We start from the raw sequence: 21,078 nt of genomic DNA, 5'->3' as shown, positions 1-21,078 counted from the left end.
AAACTTGTGCAAATGTGCATCAGACTATCCTTTCTGCTTTAGTTACTATTGGTGTAGTTGGACATTGAGAAACCTTTCTCAAATCTCTCCCCACTAGCACTTAACTATGGAGTGTCTCTCTCCACACAATTCTCCCGTCACAGCTGTGGATTGTTACAGGGTGGGTATAAATAAACAAGTAAATTGTCGGATACACTCACTGTTCTCAGGAAACGTCCATCACCACGGATACTGATGGACGCCTTGCTTTTGTTCAGCTATGGAGCCCAGCTGTTGTTTTTGCTTTTCTCTGGCAAATGTAGAATGGTTGAAAAACCCCACAATTTATAAAGGCACCAAGGTTCAGGGAAGAAACAGATTGCTCTGGTATAAAGATTGAATGAATAGGCAGGTGGTTTGAATGTGGTGTCTTATTGAGGTGTTACAGCGTCATACTAGAAAAGGTGAAGTTAGGTCAGAATTAAGAGCAACAAGAAGATGAATGGACTTCACCTATACTATCACTTTTGTCATGACGAGGTTAGATTGGTCAAATTACATTTTTTCAGAATCTTGTTTTTTTTTTTTTTTTTTAAAGGATTTAATAAAGAATGAGAACGCTAAGTAGAACAAAGACAGTATTCACACCTGCATCAAAGGTCAACTCTCATCCAACACTGAGGTTCAGGAAATCCACCCACTTTGTTGAACAACTGTTCGAACATTTTGTCTTTTTTTTTTTTTTTTTTAACTTCACTCCTTTACTTTTAGTGGAAACATATTCAGGAATGTAATTAATTCTTGCAAATTTACAAATTCTCACTGACTTGTCCTTCTCTGCACTCCTCTGCGCTGTCCTTGTTATTTCCATGATTTTACTGTCCGTTTGCTCACAAGTTTATCATTAACGTCTGTACTTTACTTCCTAACAAGTTATGCTTATACAAAATATTACTGCCCTATTGAGCATGACAAGTTAACACTAGGTTAAACCTGTTAAAGATTTCATAGACAGTTTTTGTTTGGCAAACCAAACCTCCATAGGTGACGACAGTGATCAGACTGCATTGTGCAGCACTTTACAAAGCAAAAGGCATTTACCCCCCACTCACAATAATTAGAGAAGGAGTGGAAACTGAAACAATTCTTTATGATCTGAATTGAATCAGTTTGGTCTACAAAAATGTGAAAATTCAAAAGGCAAGGGCAAGGCAAGGTAGCTTTATTTATATAGCACATTTCATACACAAGGCAATTCAATGTGCTTTACATGATTAATAGTGCAAGGTTAAAAGCAGTTAAAAAACAAAAGAATAAAATATATATAAATAAATAAAAGTCTACAGATAGCAAGAGAACCAAACTAAAAAAAAACTGTGAAAAAGCAAAAATAAAACAAAATAAAAATCTAAATATAAAACTAAAAACCAAACTAAAAAGACAAGATCAACCCCTCTCATGGTCTCTTTTCCTCATCAAATTTCAGGGCTAGGGTGCTAATTGTGACAAAATCTGAATTAAAAATACTTTTAAAAAAGCTCAATGAAGCATAAGAGAAAATAAGAGTTTTTAACCTGGATTTAAAAACACTCACATTTGGGGATAGCTTTAGTTCTATTGGTAGTGTGTTCCATTTGTGTGCAGCATAACAGCTAAATGCCGCTTCACCGTGTTTGGTATGATCTCTGGGCTCCACTATCTGACCTGATTCCAAAGATCTCAGAGACCTAGTAGGTGAAAACTTGATTAATATGTAATTTATGTATTCTGGACCCAACCCGCTAAGTGATTTGTAGACCAATAACAGAACTTTAAAGTTGATTCTGTCGCTGACTGGGAGCTAGTCTAAAAACTTGAGGACTGGAGTGATATGCGCTGATTTCTTTGTTCTGGTCAGAACCCAAGCTGCAGCGTTCTGAATGAGCTGCAGCTGTTTGATGCTCTTTTGAGGGGAGTCCAGTTAGGACACCATTACAATAGTCCAGTCTGCTGGAGATGAAAGCGTAGACAAGCTTCTCTTGGTCTTTCTGGGACGTGAAACCCTTTAGTCTGGATTTGTTCTTAAGATGGCAGAAGGCTGTTTTGGCGATTGATTTGATATGACTGCTGAAGTTCAGATCTGAGTCTATTATAACACACTAAGGTTTCGTACTTGGTCTTTGGTTTTTAGAGACAGTGATTCAAGGTATCTACTAATGTATGGTTTCATTGTAACCTTGGTTATCTGAGTAAAGAGACTATCTCTCCACCCAGTTACATATACCATATGTATGGGGAATGACACCCCTGCTCGTCAGGGTACATGGATACTTCTTTAAGACACACCGGTTTGCCTGGTCATGCCCCACAGGTTACCTGTAAAGCACCTGTGCTGGTGGGAAATCAGTGATAGTTTTGATCAAAACGTGTCTCCAAGCGGCCAAAGAGCTGGAGAGATAGTCTCTTCACTCAGAGAGCCAAGGTTACAATGTCACCATATGTTCTCTATTGTCTTGAGACTATCTCTCTACCCAGTTACATATTTGATATGTATGGGACAACTCTTTAAGACACCCTGTGAGGAGACAGTGCAGCCTATAAACCCAATACAGCAATATGTGACAAACGAACTATTTACAAATGTACGCTATTTACATACCGATCAGATGAGGCCCTGCAAGACGCAAAGGCCAAGCCCGAAAGGCAGAGGGGCTATTTAGGTCAGTCTGCAAGACGCATGACATACCCAAGGAGTCCAGATTAAGGCTCCGCAAGTCGCAAAGGCTAAATCTGTCAACAAGCTGGTCACTTTGGTCAACAAGTAAATCACCAAGGGAAACCCCAAGTATATTTAGAGGTCTGCTTTTGTCCAGTCATCTACCAATGAGCCACGCCCAACACCTGTTCTGCAAAGGAGGGACTGGCCGCTACATTCAGATGATAGAACCTTGAAAGGGTGGACTGAGATGATCACGTGGCTGCTGCACAGATTGTGGTTAGCGAGGCTCCCCGCCACAAGGCCCATGAGGCAGCCACACCACGAGTTGACTGTGCCCAAACCCTGGACGGGACAGGCACCCCCAAGAGCACATACGCCTGCTGGACTGTTTCCACCACCCATTGGGACAGTCTAGATTTTGACAAGGTCTTGCCCAAATTGCTGGGGTCAAAGGAGATAAAGAGCCGATCGGTCTTCCTATGAGATGGGGAGACACCCACCACAGCTGAAGGATTTAGTGGCAGCTTCAGAAAACAGTCTCGATCCCCTTGCTGGAGATGAGACTGAGACAGCCAATCTGGCAACCCAAAATGAAGCCAAAGCCCTGCCTGAAGCCACTGCCAGCTACTTCATAATGGAGGAGAGGCATGAAGAAGCTGGAGCTCATCCACAAAGTTGGAACCCCTGGAGCTGTCCTGTGCCTGATGAGACAGTTGATGGAGGTAAAGAGACATAATGGCTCCAGTGTTAGCCAGTCTGCTCTGTGAAGCCATCACCTTGTGCAGCGTTGCAAGCAGGCCATCCATAATCCTGCAGTTCTTGCTAGGGCAGGTAGCCCTAGGTAAAATAGAGCTAGAGGGAGAAACAAGTGGCGTGAGAGCCATACAATTTGCTCGCCGTCTTGCATGTTAGACAGTATGTGACCTGATACAGACAACCTGTGTGCAGCTGGTGTACTGAGTTGTGTGCACACTAGGTCCTTAAAATCAGGCAGAGATGATACTTGTGCCGCTGTGGTGGGTGTCTCCCCATCCTCATCAAACCGAGAGGAGGGTGCCCTGAACTTCTCGGAGAGGGCAATACCCAGAGTCCTGGTTGCCCTGCTAATAACCTCAATAAAGCGGTAGGCTCCCTTACTGTAGGTTTGGGACCTGCCACTTTCTGCCCACAGGAGAGGTCACATTCTTCAGAAGAAATGACAGTCTCCACATCCACGCCCTCCCCTCCTGCCTACTCCTCCTTCTCCTCCAACTCTGGAGTCGGGGGGAGAAAGGGGCCTGGCATGAGGACAAACTGCTGTAGGCTCGATAACAGGGGAGGGGAGGGTAACCTGCCAAGGCCTTGAACACTCCTCCCTATCTCTTGTAGGCTCCACCCCTTTGTAGTTTTCCCACTGAGAACTGCAGGAAGAGGGGAACCTGCACGTTTCACTGCAAAAAACCAACAACGGGCCTCTGTTGTATGTGCCAGCATAATAAAACAGTCCATGCAGGACTGTGGGTTCTTTTTCAATAACACTGCATGTTGGTGACNGCCCAACACCTGTTCTGCAAAGGAGGGACTGGCCGCTACATTCAGATGATAGAACCTTGAAAGGGTGGACTGAGATGATCACGTGGCTGCTGCACAGATTGTGGTTCGCGAGGCTCCCCGCCACAAGGCCCATGAGGCAGCCACACCACGAGTTGACTGTGCCCAAACCCTGGACGGGACAGGCACCCCCAAGAGCACATACGCCTGCTGGACTGTTTCCACCACCCATTGGGACAGTCTAGATTTTGACAAGGTCTTGCCCAAATTGCTGGGGTCAAAGGAGATAAAGAGCCGATCGGTCTTCCTATGAGATGGGGAGACACCCACCACAGCTGAAGGATTTAGTGGCAGCTTCAGAAAACAGTCTCGATCCCCTTGCTGGAGATGAGACTGAGACAGCCAATCTGGCAACCCAAAATGAAGCCAAAGCCCTGCCTGAAGCCACTGCCAGCTACTTCATAATGGAGGAGAGGCATGAAGAAGCTGGAGCTCATCCACAAAGTTGGAACCCCTGGAGCTGTCCTGTGCCTGATGAGACAGTTGATGGAGGTAAAGAGACATAATGGCTCCAGTGTTAGCCAGTCTGCTCTGTGAAGCCATCACCTTGTGCAGCGTTGCAAGCAGGCCATCCATAATCCTGCAGTTCTTGCTAGGGCAGGTAGCCCTAGGTAAAATAGAGCTAGAGGGAGAAACAAGTGGCGTGAGAGCCATGCAATTTGCTCGCCGTCTTGCATGTTAGACAGTATGTGACCTGATACAGACAACCTGTGTGCAGCTGGTGTACTGAGTTGTGTGCACACTAGGTCCTTAAAATCAGGCAGAGGTGATACTTGTGCCGCTGTGGTGGGTGTCTCCCCATCCTCATCAAACCGAGAGGAGGGTGCCCTGAACTTCTCGGAGAGGGCAATACCCAGAGTCCTGGTTGCCCTGCTAATAACCTCAATAAAGCGGTAGGCTCCCTTACTGTAGGTTTGGGACCTGCCACTTTCTGCCCACAGGAGAGGTCACATTCTTCAGAAGAAATGACAGTCTCCACATCCACGCCCTCCCCTCCTGCCTACTCCTCCTTCTCCTCCAACTCTGGAGTCGGGGGGAGAAAGGGGCCTGGCATGAGGACAAACTGCTGTAGGCTCGATAACAGGGGAGGGGAGGGTAACCTGCCAAGGCCTTGAACACTCCTCCCTATCTCTTGTAGGCTCCACCCCTTTGTAGTTTTCCCACTGAGAACTGCAGGAAGAGGGGAACCTGCACGTTTCACTGCAAAAAACCAACAACGGGCCTCTGTTGTATGTGCCAGCATAATAAAACAGTCCATGCAGGACTGTGGGTTCTTTTTCAATAACACTGCATGTTGGTGACTGTCACGACCGGCTCAAAAGCCATGACAAATAAAGCGGGAGGCAGCACAAGAAGTTAAATCACTCATTTATTTAAACCCATAATCAACCCAGACTGGAGCAGAGCTTCCCTCTGCAACTCTCTCTGCAGCTCTCTCGTAGCTCTCTTCATGAGAGTGAGGTGCAGGTGGTTTAAATAGTCCTGGGAACACCGGGCCCAGGTGCTTCCAATGACAATTGCCCAGCCACACCCACGGGAGTCTGTAAGTGGAAAAAGAGACAGACACACACACAAGCCTTTGACAGTGACCTAAACACACACATGTCATGCCCATCCTCCAACGGCATGGAAATGCCACATCCCACACAAAGACGTCCTTGGTTGCCAGCCATAGCTGTCTATACACTGTTACCCTCTTACAGGGGGCAGGGACTAGGAGTGACGCGGAATGACTCATTTCCTTGTTTACAACCAGCCCTGCAGCAAACCAGTTAGCTTTGTGCTCATACAACTGAACTTTGTTATAAGTTGCTTCATGCAGAGGGACAGTTCAGGACTTGGAGTGTGTTTTTGGACGTTTTGGGATTTTGATCGATATGAGAGAGAGAGAGAAGATTGGTTTTGCGCTTGGCATGGACAACCTCAGATCGCGTCAGCTACACCACAGCAATACGCTTTGGGGTGGTCGGCAGTGAGTTGGCGATACGGCTGAGGAAAGTTTCCTCACCCCCTGTGCAGCCAAGCGAGAAGTCGACGTTCAGCGGGGATTCCACTGAGCACATTAGCTGCACCACAGCAATACACCAAGAGAATCACAGTTGTGAGAAATGCTTTTGAGGGATGTCGGCTTGACCAGGCTGGAGTTTCTTTTCACTGTTAGCTAACTCGAGAGTCTGCACTCAACACGGGGCCCCACCAAGCGCATTAGCTGCACCACAGCAGTACGCCAGTATTGGGGATCACAGCCACAGGAGCTGGAGAGAAGAAGCAGGTCTAACAAATCTGACCAAGGAAACAGCAATCCAGGGAGGCTGCCCGCAGACAGACGTCCAATCCACAACCGGTAAGTGAATATATGTTGTATCCCACTCACGTAAATCTTTCTTGCAAAGCAGAACGGATTGTCACACTGCACCCTGACTGAGTGGCGATCAAACAATCACTAATTTCCCGCCAGCACAGGTGCTTTATAGGTAACCTGTGGGGTGTGACCGGGCAAGTCGGTGTGTCTTAAAGAAGTATCCACGTACCCTGACGAGCAGGGGGGTCATTCCCCATACATATGAAATATATAACTGGGTGGAGATACAGTCTCGAGATGATAGAGAACAGTAGTCTTCTTGTCTTTATAACCAAAAACAATTACCTCAGTTTTGTCATGATTTAGCTGAAGGAAATTTTTATTCATCTGACTATTTACTTGTTCTAAACAGTGACACAGCAACTCTATTGGTTCAAAGTCATCTGGGGACAGTGCAAGATATAGTTGTGTGTCATATGTTCTGATAGTCAACATTAAAGTCCTGCATAATTTGACCCGAAGGTAGCCTATATAGGCTAAACAAAAGGGGTCCAAGAACTGATCCTTGAGGAACCCCTTAAGTCACTGCTACTCGATCAGATTCATAATTTCCAATGGTCACAAAATAATTTGCTCTTCCAGATAGGACTGAGCCATTCTAGGACTGTTTCGTTTAGTCCTGCCCAAGTTTCCAACCTGTTCAACAGTATACTATGATCTATAGTGTCAAAAGTGGCACTGAGATCCAATAGGACTAGAGCTGACACCTTTCCTGAGTCAGTGTTCAACTGTATGTGATTTACCACTCTAATAACAGCAGATTCTGTGCTGTGGTGAGGTCGAAAACCAGACTGAAATTTGTCGAAAAGTCCATTTTAGTTTAAGAAATTGGTGAGTATTAGAATAATTCTATGTTGTGATCCAATGATCTTTGTGAAAAGTATGAGAATGCTGTAAATGTCCATTGCCTGTATTTCACCTTGTGAGTGTGAGATAAGGACAAGATGTCCTTAGCAGGTAGTCAAAACACCTTGCCTAATCACACCCATTTGCTGGAGGTTGTCTTCTGTTTTCTATTCACTGTCTTTGTGTGACAACCAATGCTTCATGCTCGTCGCTTGTTCAGATTGTGTACTGTATATGTTGGCTCCTTGCTGAAAGAAAAACACTGCTTTGCCTTAAGAGACGACTCTGTGTATTGATTTGGAGCAGTTAGGATTCCACTGAAGAATTTCCTTAACAGTGAGTTGATTAAAAACCACTTTCTCAACAATCTTGGCTATGAAGGGAAGATTTGAGATCGGTCTATAGTTGGCTTTTATGGAAGTATCCAGCGTTCTCTTTTTTAAGAGTGGCCTAATGGCAGTTACTTTTCAGGGTCTAGTAAAAACGCCTGACTGAAGTGAGAAGTTGATTCTTTGATGCAGATCAGTCAGGACAGACTACACAATAGCTTTGAAAAAGTTAGATGGTATTGTGTCAAGGCAGGGGCAGCACAAGCCATCTCACCCATTTCGATGAAACTTGACCAGTTTGAAGGGGTCCACCCAAAACTACTTCAGTATTGTGGTGTTTTTTGTGTTTTTATTACACCGGCAGTGTTTGGGGGAAATTAGCGCTCATTGCTAAGGCAACCCTGTTAGTGTCAGTGCGCAGCCTCGCCGTAGACCCGAAAGAGATCCGTCCTACACAGTCTGGAATGTTTTTGTGTGTACAGCAGGTGGTGGTAATGCACCTGAACCTTGGATGCCAACCGCCAAATCAATAGGAGAAGTAGCAGCAACAGCAGCAGCAAGCAGCAGAAGCAGCTAGGCTAGGCTCGTAGCTAATGTAGCCAGCCTCGACGAGCTAGGTATAAGCTTCACAAAGCTACAGATACATTCCCCACTGCTGCCCTCTCAGTTAAAATTTTCAGATTATCCATCACTGCGATCACAGCACATGTTCTGGTCGCCATTTTCCTGCATGTGTCCTTCTTTTCATGTGTCCTTATATTCGTTTACAGAGAAATGAAAGTAACGACGAGCATGTAGCCCAAACACAGTAAAAGCACTTATATTTTTCCACAAATAAACAATAATAATGAGTGATATTGTTGGGATCACTTTCAGAGCGATCTCAGAACAGCTTCTCTCTGCCTGGATATATTTTTTATATTTTCTATTTGAATGAATAGTTTGAGTTTATACGCAGCTGGAGCACACGGTACCTGCTCAGCGGCGGTGTTTACAGAATGTTAACCTTCGTCAGTGTGGGTGCACACATCTGTATAGTGATCTCTATAGTTATTAGTGTGGACGAATCATAACAGTAAAATTGGGTATTGACTGTCGAAGGAAAAGAACGACAAAAACATCATAGTATATGCGCTGTCTAATGGGGGAAATAAACGTGTTCCAGACATGAAACATAATTCCAGTTGAAATGTACTGATTTGAATGTTGTGCTGGGGAACAAGAAAAAGTTGAGCAAATTGTCTTCCAGGACACCAAACAATAGATTAAGTGTCGTGACTATTTCATGAATTGCCATGAGACTGGGTGGGTTCTGCACTGGTAGTTGACTTATTCCTGGATGGTTTTTGGAGTTGCATCATTTTATTACTTTATTGATTATGTTGACATTTGACCTTATGGATTGTATTTTTTCATGAAAATAGCAAGCTAGTTCATTGCATTTATCTGTTGAGAGGAGTTCTGGAGTCACCCGAATAGGGGGGTTAGTAAGCTTATCAACCATAGCAAATAAAGTGTGAGTATTGTTTATATTCTTATTAATGATTTCAGAGAAGTATTGCTGTCTAGCCCTGAATAACTCTGGGTTAAAATTATAAACACATTGCTTGTTGAGGTCAGTGTGAATTTGAAGTTTAGTTTTCCTCCACGTTCTGCTTTCTTGCATTCTACTTTCAAGGCCTTTATCATCATAATGTTCCTCCATGGTGTCTTTTCTGTCGGCTCAAGGTTGTTTTAATTTTGACTGGAGCCACAGCATCTATGGCATTTGAGATTTTCCAGGAGTTCATCAACTGTATTTGCACTCACAGTTGCTGACATGACTATGGTTTCCATAAACTGAGCACTGGTATTGTCGTTTATGTACCTTTTCCTAATAGACACAGAGGTTGATTGAACATTTTGAATGATCTGTAAGTCAAAGAACAAGCAGAAATTATCAGACAGAGCCGAGTCCTTAGCATCAACAGAAGAAATGTCAGCATCTTTCGAGATTACCAGATCTAGAGTGTGGCCTTGGATATGTGTGGGCACTTTCACATGTTGTAATAGACCAAAGGTGTCTAGTAGAGCAGACAATTCTTTGGCATTACTGTCCATGTTTTTGTCTACATGAATGTTAAAATCCCGTTATGATTTAAAAATTGATTTCAATTCACATAATTGACAATAGCACACCAAATTTGATACGTTTTCCTGAGTATCTTGGTGGTCTACAAATTAATTTAAAAAAAAAAACAACAACTTTTGAATCACCCTTCACTAAAAAATAAGAGACATTCAAAAGAGCTAAAACCACCAAACATAAATTCCTTGCACTGAAATAAGGATTTAAAAATGGCAGCAATTCCCTCACATTTCTTGCCAGTGCGACACTTTTCATGAAACTGAAATTTGTTGGTGCTGCCTTGTTGAGAATGGTGCCACAGCTACCTTCAGTCAACCATGTTTCATTAAGGAATGAAATTTCTAGGTTATAGTTCATAATGACATCATTAATTAACAGTGATTTGTCAACTAGTGATTTAGAGTTGAGCTAACTTTGCAGAGATAACATGAGACACTGGTATGTTCTGAGTTTGACATGCTATACTCAGTAAGTTAGCAGCTGTACTCTTTTATTTATCTTCAGTTTGACCTTTTTTCTGTTACCTGTCATTACAGGAATTCAAAGAGCTACATGAATTCCATAGGGCCCTGATTTTTCCTGGGGGAGAACGTAATTGATATTAATATCACAGCTTAGACCCTGCACATATCAGTCAGACTGAAAGCCAGGATGTTTCCTGGGTGGTAACTGGGGTCTGTGACTTTTGGGCGATGCTGGCCTGGTGGAGTAGGAGGGGCTGAATAATGGGGGAGATTTAGGAGAGAGAAACTTGACCGATGTATGGGTATCTAAATATTTTAACTCCTTTTTGGTTTACCTTGGGTCATAGATTAATTGGCGCAGCCTTATTGGCTACAAAGATGCAGATGAAAGGTTTGAATATTAATTGAAATTGTGGGTGTACTCGGGAGCGACTTTGATTTTAAAAGTAGCGAAGTAGATTACATGGTGTAAATTGCACTCAAGTATGAGTAAAATTACACACTTGAAAAAAATACTCATAAAAGTACAAGTACCCCAAAAATCTACTTAATTACAAAAACGTGAGTATTTGTAATTCGTTACTTCTACCCCTGCTGATGACAACAATGCAGTTGAAGCCTCCATTTGGGTCAGCTGTCCTCCAGAGCGGCATCTTATCTTTGGTGGAGAGCATCTTTGTCTCTTGTCCTTGGTAGGGGCCACTGGTGTGTGATGCATGCAATAAAAAATGTTGGATGTCAGCATCCGCACTCATGGCTTATTAAGACAAAATCCGTCTGCCTTAAAAAGGTGTCTGCGTTCCCAAAAAATTTAGAAACTTTCAATAAAGTTCACTGATAGAGTGGCACAGGAATCCTTGAGCGATCTGTTAAGTATCAGCAGCCTGCTGAATCTTTTGTCTCCTCCTCATAGTGTTGGCAGAGGTCCACTCAAAAACACATCAGTATTCAGACATATAGCTTTGTTCAGCAGATCAATAAAATCTTGTTTCAGTACCTCTGATTGTTGTTTCATGACATCTAGGGCTCCTGTGTGTATGATGACAGTTTTCACTGTCGGATGCTCAGCGACAATGTTAATAGTTTTCTTCGAGATATCAGACACCATGTCGTTGGTAAAACACAATACTTTGGTGTTTTTCATGTGGCAAAAGCAACTTATCTCATTCACAGCTCTCAGACTGACTATCAATGGTTGCGGCCCAGTAGTTAGCTCTTTCTGCAGCCTTTTCCTGTATGTTTTAGTTTCATACCTTTCACTGGTGCTGGGAGATGAACATTCTTTCAAGGAGTCAGAGTCTTCACAGTCTTGTAGAAATGGAGCAAATCTGTTTTCTAGTTTGATGCCTGTGTCTTGGATTTGTTTGCTCTTTCTACTTGTAGCCACTGACCTCAGCTGGTTTCTCCTTGATACTGGGGTTGAAGTAACACAGTGCAGGCCATCCAGTTTCATCATTTATCTCAGAGCGCTGAATTGTGCCTGTTATCCGTCTTCTCATATCTTTATTCCTTGGCTTAGCTCCAAGTAGTTTTCAGGGAGGACTACTGGCTGATTTACTTCTGTTTGCACAGGCCTCTTTTATTTTGGCTGTGCAGGTTAGCTTTCTGTTAGCCTGCTCTTGTCCATTGAATGGAGACAGCGGTAGAGTAGTCTCATTCCTATTATTTCCATTTATCTCAACATTCACTTAAGTCGGTAAGTCTTTGTTTCCAGTACTGCAGTCTTTGACACTCAGACCTCCGGAGGTCCATGGAGCTGCCAGAGGAGAAGCCAAGAGGGGTCCAGCTACAACCAGGAAGATGAAGAGCCAGCTGCACCGAGGCACCGGGCCCTCTGGGAAAAAAAAATTCTTAAAAGACACACAATGAACATTGTTCAAAATCAGAAAGAAAACATTCTAACCTAATAATGACAGGTAATGCTAGTTCAAAACCAAAACAGTCTCATTCTCTAACTCAGCTATCTGACATGCCAGGTTGAAAGACTAGACAAGAGAAGCTCATAAGCTAATGGAGACTACCTTCAACAACATCGATATAGATCCTCAGTCATCCAGGTCATGGTAATCTTGGAGCTTCAGTGGAAAGCAACTGGACTTCTCTTTTTAGGTTCTTGTAGACGTTTCATCTCTCATCCAGAAGGCTTCTTGACTTCGGACTGACTGGTCGGGAGTTTCAGATGTATATAGTCACTGTGTTGTTACTATACTTCCGCCACATTTGGAATAAGTAGCTGGAGCATCTGAAAAACTCCTAAGGATTTTCTCCAAACACAAGATATCAGTGAACTTCAGACCTAGTAACACTCTGAGATAAACACTGGTTCACCCCAAGGATAAAACAGCAACACACACGGGGAGCAACGTTGTATATACAGTCCATTGCAGGAGGAGTCCACATACTTGTACATGGGGGAGATTATACAACAGCTCCACAAGCTCCACAACTGCATCGGCCATCTCTAAACAGAGGAGGACCACGACACCACTTATCAAGCACCTATAAAACAGTGATAAGGTCTCTCCCCACAAAGTTTCACCATCATTAGCATCTTAGGTCACTCCTGAATCATATCCTTTACTGTGAAAACTGGCAGCTCCACCACTATTGTTCCTGGTGTTGCTTCTGGACCAGCTTGTTTCACAGCATTTTCACCTAGAGGCAGGTGAGTCCTGGGTTGTTAATAAACCAGTAGTCATGTGAGCAGGAGTCACTATTTACACCTGAAACTCCTCATCAGTCAGTTAAAACAGAAGAGGCCTCTTGGCTTAGAAGTCAAATGCTTTCAAGAATCTAAAAAGAGAAGTCCAATTACTTTCTACTGTAGCCCCCAGGATTACCTTCAACATGTGCTTCAATACTGACTGATCCACCCAAGACTCACATCTCATATACTCTGGCTTTAACAGCTCCACGCTTCTTTTTCCATGATAAACAAACTTCTCAAACCCACAGACAACACTTCTAAGGCAATAATGGGGTTATTCAGATGGAGATTCCTAATGCATTTAGCAAATTGGCCATTCTAGCAGAACAGCTTTCTGTGTTTCCTGTCAGATTCAAACAACAAATATTTTAAAGGACTCATATAAATATACATTTTTCTGAAGTGCTGCTTTTTACCAGACATACGCTATTGGCACACCATTTTGTTTGACTCCATGTTTCCCTAAATCTCTGTAATGAAGGTGGAGAGTGCAAAGTCAGAGACAAAAACCACAATAACGGAAAATATGTCAGGTTAAAACAAACTGGAATTATCCTGTAACAACTGCACCTCCTTCAATGCTCCTGTGTCCCAAAGTGTTCCCCAAGATTCAGCTTGTTGTAATCTCCTGTTCAATTTCTGCATGCTGTGTCTTGGTCATTTCATAAGTTGTCATGTTCTGTACTTCTAGTGCTAGGCCAGTGACGTACATGCTCTCCACAATATCACCACTGCAAGTCACATCCATCTAACAAAACCCCTTGCTGAAATTCAATCATTTCTAAAAAAAAAAAAAAAAACAAACTATGAAAAATCAGACATGTTAATCATCTGTGCCAAATTACTCAACAATTGCGTTTACTTGTGCCTCGCTGTTGACAGTCTAATCACCAGAACAAGCTGGGGTAGTATTCTCTGCAGCACATCACATCAAATCCACTAGCTTGTGTAGAGCATGTTGTAAAGTGTGCTATATATATACAATGCACTAATGTTTATTTATAATCTTATAAATAAACAGATTGCATAAATAGCGTTTTTTTTTTTTTAACTTTTCTTTCTTCTTTTTTCCCCCCCATGGTTTCAGGTGTGGATTTTTTCATGCACTGTGTTGACAAAGATGGTAGAGTGCCTTTTTCCTATGAACATCCATTTTCTATTTTAGAGTTTTGTCCACTATTAGAAATGTTTTCATGAGTACATATGAAAAATCTAAAATAAGTCTCTAATAGTCAGATCCACAGATTGTAACACTTGTAAAATAAAGAAGTCGGAAATAGGATAATAGTTTCTGAGCTCTCAGATGCCACTGTGGGGTGGGAAAGCCGTTATGTGTGATGCATTGGGAACAAAGAAGCTTGGTGAACTAAAGCAATGCCCAGTAACAGCTACCATTACTGTTACTTTTTTTTTTTTGATGTGCAACTTTATATTAATTGGACATCACTTTAAGTTAAAATGTTGACAAAATCAAGCTGTAATCTATTTCAGAGAATGTACTTTTAAATGCAATAGAAAACCCACTGTATGTAATCAACTTACTGTTTGTTTGATAAAGAAAATGCATATTTTTATTTCTATACTATGCACATGAGCAGAATTTCAAATTCAATTTTCAAAAGTCAATCAGTAATGAGTAATGTTATTTCCTAATAGTAACACTTCTGTAGTCTGTAGCTTAGAATCTGATATCCATTTTATTCAGTGTCATGTCCGTCGAGTTTCTGTTTATGTGTGCACGTTTTACGTCTTGTATTTCCTGTTTTATTTTGAAAACACTAACTGGTTGTCTCTGTCTTAGATTACTTCCTGCACCCATCTCGTCACACCTGCTCCCTGATGGTTTTCCCTCACCTGTTTCCCATCTTCTCTCATTATCTCGTGTTTATTACCCTGTGTGTCTCACAGTCTTGTTGCCAGTTCTTTGTACTTCACGGTCCTCATCTCAGCGTTGTCATAGTCATAGTCATAGTCTGTTTTGTGTATGACCTTGTTTCTGGCTACAACCTTGCCTTTTTGCCTGCCCTTTCTGGATACCTCTGGCTGTTGGATTGATCACCCATGTACTGAACTCTGTCCGGTAATAAACCTGCCTTTCTGCCTGAACCCATTCTGTGTTGTGCATTTGTATCCACCTGTTCTGTTCCAACTGAGTTCTTGACACACAGAAGTCAAACTGCAGTAGTGAAAGTCAATGTAATCAAAATCTGGCACTTTTAAAAAAAATTTTTTTTTTATATACTATTCATTTTTTGCAGGGGAATCTTTTATTTCTTTTAAAATAATTATAGAACTAATTACAAAAATCAAGCATATTTACAAGCTATACAGACTGTAGTAGGTATACTTGCTTTTGTGTCTTCTCTGTGAACACAATATGCAATTGGGCTTAACGTCACAAAAAGCAGGTCTGCTTTGATCTGAAGCTTGTTCGGTTTCTCTCAGTGTAATATACATATTTATTGAAGAGCTAGAACAAGCAGACGCTGTCAGTCAGTGAGGACAAAAATGTTTCACTTAACACTGCTTGGTATGTAGTATAAAATGTCATGAATTGAAAATGTGAAAAACAAGCACCATCAGTGTGTTGTGTTGTGTTTTGTTCCCATTGGCTTGGTGATGTATTGTCTTTTGTAGAAGCCAATAATGTAATAATAGCCGATAATGTAACAACGGCTGATAACGTAATGAATTTGCACTTTTTAAAATGTAATAGGTCAATGACGCAACAAAAGTCTTGAACCAATAACGTAATAATTTTTGGCCAATAACGTAATAAGTTATTACGTTATTGGCCAAAAGATATTACAGTTCAGGACTTTTATTACATTATTGGCCCATTATTACGTTATTGGCCTTTTACATTTTTAAAATGGCAAATTTATTACGCTATCAGTCGTTATTACGTTATTGGCTTCTACATCGTTACATGTGCCCTCAGTGAAATGCAGCATTTTATGACCTTGACTTCATTGGTGTTGATATTTCAGAGATACCACAGCTGACCAAAATAATAAAGCAATTTAATATGAAGAATGTAATATTAAGAATACATTTTTAATGTTTCTAATAATCAAAATATACATTCTAAAAACAGACAAACAAAACAAAACAAAACAACAACAAAAAACATTAAAACAAAAATAAAAATCAGGTGTCAAAACTACTGCCATAAATGCATTGTTTGGTATAACTGATGATCTGGTGCAATTTAGGATATAATGGGGAACTTATGATATGCAGTAAATAAGATACAATTTAATCAAACCATTAAAATTTAATATTTATAGAAAGATAAATGTAAAATACATATATATATAAACGTCACTGTTACATAACTATAGCCTACCAGATATCAAAAGTCATGATAGTAATAATATACAGAGCTTTAAATGAAAGTGATTGTGGCGCTCCAAAGTAAAATTGTGTGTGAAATTATATACAATAAATACATTGTTTTACTCTTGAGCTATTTTCCCCTACATACAAACTCAACCAGCAGGCTAGGAAAGCTATTTATCAAGTTTGCTATCTTTTCTTTCTTTCTTTTTTTCTATAGAAATCTTATCCTTACATTATGTATGGATATTGCAACCTAAAGAACAGAGAGTTACCTACAAAAACAAAACAAACAAACAAAAAAAACCCTCAAAGGTCTCTGATGCACCTTGAGATAATTTTCTTTCATGTGGTCACTACTGTCTATTTAAAGCATCTCACAATACATTTATAACTCAGAAATATACCTCCATTATGAATTCACTTTCACTTTTTGAAAAGGACTTTTAAAATTTGAAACCTTTGTCTTTGGTAATGTAAATAAATAATATTATAGTGAATGTGCCTATAATAACCCCATATTAAAGATAAGTTTTGCTTATCCTCCATCAGGAAAACTTGCTGTATTTCTTTAGCTAGCTTTGTAGAGAAAAAACAAACAAACATTACTTGCTTATATATTTTTATACCTCTGTGTTGGCAACAGTTGAGGCCAGAAACATTATGATTCCAGGTTTTCAATCCCTAATTTCATGCATCATAGTCTTGTTTTGTGGTCAATTTGTGGTCAAACATTAATGACCTCACAAAACACATTTTTAGCCACACCTAAAGACTTCATTGCTTATTATGGCCAAATTTCACACAAATTAAGTGATGACCTTTTACCTCCAAAAGAACTGAAGTCAAGTCTGGACAGATGTAGATGTAAACTGCAACTTGTCTGTCTGGCAGGTGTATACAGTTGCAAGGTGATACTTCTAGTTTACTACTATTTTACTTCTGGCCATCAGTCCCATTAGTTACGATAACAATACTCACCAGAATAACTGATAAGATCTCAATGGTGTTTACTATGTTATGAACATAGCTGATGGCACCAAAAGCCAGAATGATCACAATATTATGCAATTAGTAATGCATTTTAGTTTTCTTGTACTTGATTGGAAGTACAACTAGCTATTTAGCCAAAACGAATGTTCTGCAAAGTACTAGTGAATAATTTATTATCGATAATAAAGAACACTTTGTAAAATATACTGTATCAGAAAGCCAAACCGTAATTATTTTGCAGGTAGTAACTGAATTCATTGCCCAGTCAAATTTAAACAAGAAATACTGTAAATGAGCCAATGTAAAGCATAGAAGGGGCAATATGCGCCATTAAAATGTATTAATACAACAAGACTTGTATCGAGGCTACTGGATCATAGCAAGGTAGGTAACTGAACCTTAAAATATCAGTAGCTTATTATCAGTAGCAAACAGCCTACAGGTCTATAGATTTAGTTTACATTCCTTTAGCTTCAGCTTTATAATTTCCTCAAAGCTTTGTCTACCACTCCTAAACATGACTGTCAACCTGAAAGGCAAAAGTAGATCTCCACACTCTTCGAGTGCATGCCAATGTAATGTTAGATATACTGTCTGTTCTGAATCATTCACAGTCACAGTAAACACCATCTTTAAAAAAATTAATAAAATAAAATCCTAAAGAATATTAGAGCCAAATATTTCCATATACCATACAATCATACATCTTTGCGTGGTGGAAAATCTAAGAAAGTGGTGCCTTGTGACTGTTAGAACCGTCCTGAGTTATAATAAGTCAATACATTAAAGGATACAAAAACACAATGTCTCATTTTTAACAGCAAGGAAGGGTCCACTGACAACCACTGCAAAGTCTTTGGTCACATTCAGATGTGAGATTTTCTGTGAAGATATTGTCACTGCTGTTGATTATGCTGCCGAGAAATTCGATCTGATGGAGTCCTCTCGCAGTTGACGGTGCTTCCCAGAGTCACACTCTTGACCATGGGTGCGGCGCTCAATTGTAATCCTGTAGTTTTTCCTACAGAGGAATGACACACATTACACAAGCAGAAAATCTTGTTTTCATTGCTCACATCCATTATCTATACACCGCTTAATCCTCACTAGGGTTGGGGGGGGGGTTCCCAGCCGACTCAGGGTGAAGGCAGGTTCACCTGGACAGGTAACCAGTCTATCACAGGGCTACACTTAGAGACGGACAACCAAGCACACTCACATTCACACCTACGGACAATTTAGAATCATTAGTAAACCTGAGCATGTGTTTGGACTGTGGGAGGAAGCCAGAGAACCTGGAGAGAACCCACACTGCACAGGGAGAACATGGAGACTACACACAGAAAGATCTCAGACTGAGATTTGATCCCAGGACTTTCCAGCTATGAGGCGACGGTGCTGACCATCATAAAATCTTACTCACCAGAATCACAAGAGCTGTTGTTGGAGCTGTTGCTCATTACTTATATGATAGTGAAAGCTTAAAATAATTGCCATAAATTGTGTTATTAAAGTCATTACCCTATGCAATGTGAGACCCAGTATCAGCTTTAACCTACAATCTGCTTAACTTACATAAAACGTACTGTAATTTTGAGTCAGACGTTTGGCTATGCTCACTATTGCAACTTCATATAAGAGGTTTCATTGTTCGACTTAAGGCCTCGGTCACAACGGGACGCACGGCTTTTGGGATCGTACGTCCTCTGTGAATTTTGGGTCCCGTGGAGGCCGTAGAGGTAGAGGAAAGGTTGCAAGGGCTCCGTCAGAAATGCGTAAGAGAGGATTAAGCCTGCCTTGCGAGTCGCACGTGAGGTGTCCGTTCAATTGCCACATGCGATTGCCGTGGAAATTGTACTGACTTCTAGAGTTTGTCTTGCCACCTACGTACATGGCACACACTCACCACAAGGCAGTCACACTTGCCTCACGCCCTCCTAATGATGACGGCGTACGTGAGTTTGGCGTGATTGTCAAAAAAACAAAACAAAACAAAAACAAAAAAGCAAAACAGAGACACTAGGCCGATCAGGTTATAGGCTGTCTTGTAAGTTCTGTTAACATACTGACAAGGTTTGAGCTTAAGGACCTCCCGTCATCCCGGGGCGATCAAAAAAAATAAAAAAGATCCGGGATGATACAAACTGATTTCAGGACTAAAGTTAAAACTTTAGAACAAATGGCATTGAAAATAAATATAATTTCATGCTTTGTGTAACACACACACACACAGATCCTGACAACTTGGCGGTGACAGTTCGCCTGCAGTGTCACTGTCTGGCCCGCTCCTGACTTCCAGCTGATACCGGCCATCAGCATCTCCAGTGAGCCCACCTGCTCCTCCAACGGAGACACGTACGAGCTGCTAACACATATTTTCATATATTCGTTTACACATATTCGCTAATGATTTCCTCTTAAAAACATTAACGGTATGTCCCAATATAGTGTGACATCTGCGCATCAGCGATAAAGCCAAGAGTCGCACTGCACTTGTGTGTGTGTGTGTGTGTGTGTGTGTCCCAACGACGTAACTATCGCCGATGCAGGCGGTGCAATGCACCGGGGCCGTGGTGTGGTAGGGGGCCCACTCTTGGGCCCATGTGATGCCCGTACAGTCAGCCTGCTCACCGTCTCCTGGCAGCACAGCTCTGTGACAGCCTCCGTCAGCGACGTTTGCACAGCATTGCTTTGGATCTTACCGTGCCTGTCACTGTTGCGACTGCGGAGCGCTCTTTTTCTAACTCATCAAAGCATATTTGAGCAGTACGGAACAGGAAAGACTCAGTGGGTTGACAATGCTCTCAACAGAGCGCAACAGAGCCAAGAATTTGGACTTGAGCGATGTTGTCAGTGACTTTGCTGAGCGGAAGGCCCTCAGGATGAACTTAAAATGGGTGAGTATGTCAGGGGGTGACAAGGGAGTGGGAGGTGCCCATAACCGTGCCATGTTTATTTGCATGTATATTTGAAGTGCTATAAATTATTATGGGTGTTTATTTGTGTGTAGATTTGGGTTTGAATTATGGTTATTGTGCGCAGTGTTATATTTCATATTTTGTGCATGGATTTGGTTTATTTCTTATAAAAAGTTGTAGAGTTTTTTGCATAGATTTTTATGCATGATATGTGGATAACTACAAACGTCACCTTTCCCCTGCTTTACCTCCCTTATGCTCTAATCACTCATTATTGGCCCAGTCAGCCTGTTCCACTTTAGAAGACAAGTGCGGGATTTCAGGGGGGCAAATCAACCTGACGATAGACAGGTGTCCCAGAAGACGTGTGGCGAGCCTGGCCTTCATGTGTGAGAGGGACGGTGGATGGACACGGCCGCGTCACGCAGGTAAACAGGGAGCTGCCGACTGTCCAGACGGAGCCACGCCACGCGGTGATCGCGGCTGCGGGACTGCCGACTGCCGGACGGAGCCACGCCACCCGGTGATTGTGACGGCGGGACTGCCGGACGGAGTTACACCGCGCTGCGGTTGAACGGAGGCGCCGCACTACATTGAGTATTATTCAGGCTGTTTTAAAGAGTGCCTTAACTCAGACACTCTAGCCAGTGCTTTGTTTACTGTAAGCCAGCAGCTGTGTTTTTGTCCTTTTGCTATCTTTTGTTATTCGATTTTAATAAATTATT

General features: G+C 41.8%; 1 protein-coding gene across 1 annotated transcript in view; it reads right to left on the bottom strand.

Annotated features, from left to right (window-relative positions):
• Positions 1-17,058: 17,058 nt before the first annotated feature.
• npr3 (natriuretic peptide receptor 3) overlaps positions 17,059-21,078 on the bottom strand; it is a 43,346-nt gene continuing 39,326 nt past the window's right edge. The window contains exon 8 of the mRNA XM_008283520.1: positions 17,059-18,456. Coding sequence (XP_008281742.1) covers positions 18,345-18,456 — 112 coding nt within the window. The 3' untranslated portion in view covers positions 17,059-18,344. The remainder of the gene's footprint in view (positions 18,457-21,078) is intronic.

This window comes from Stegastes partitus, unplaced genomic scaffold, assembly GCF_000690725.1.
Source record: "Stegastes partitus isolate 25-593 unplaced genomic scaffold, Stegastes_partitus-1.0.2 Scaffold316, whole genome shotgun sequence".
Taxonomy (NCBI): Eukaryota; Metazoa; Chordata; class Actinopteri; family Pomacentridae; genus Stegastes; species Stegastes partitus.
The sequence above is the reverse complement of the archived record's forward strand: the minus strand, read 5'-3'. Positions and strand labels throughout refer to the sequence as shown.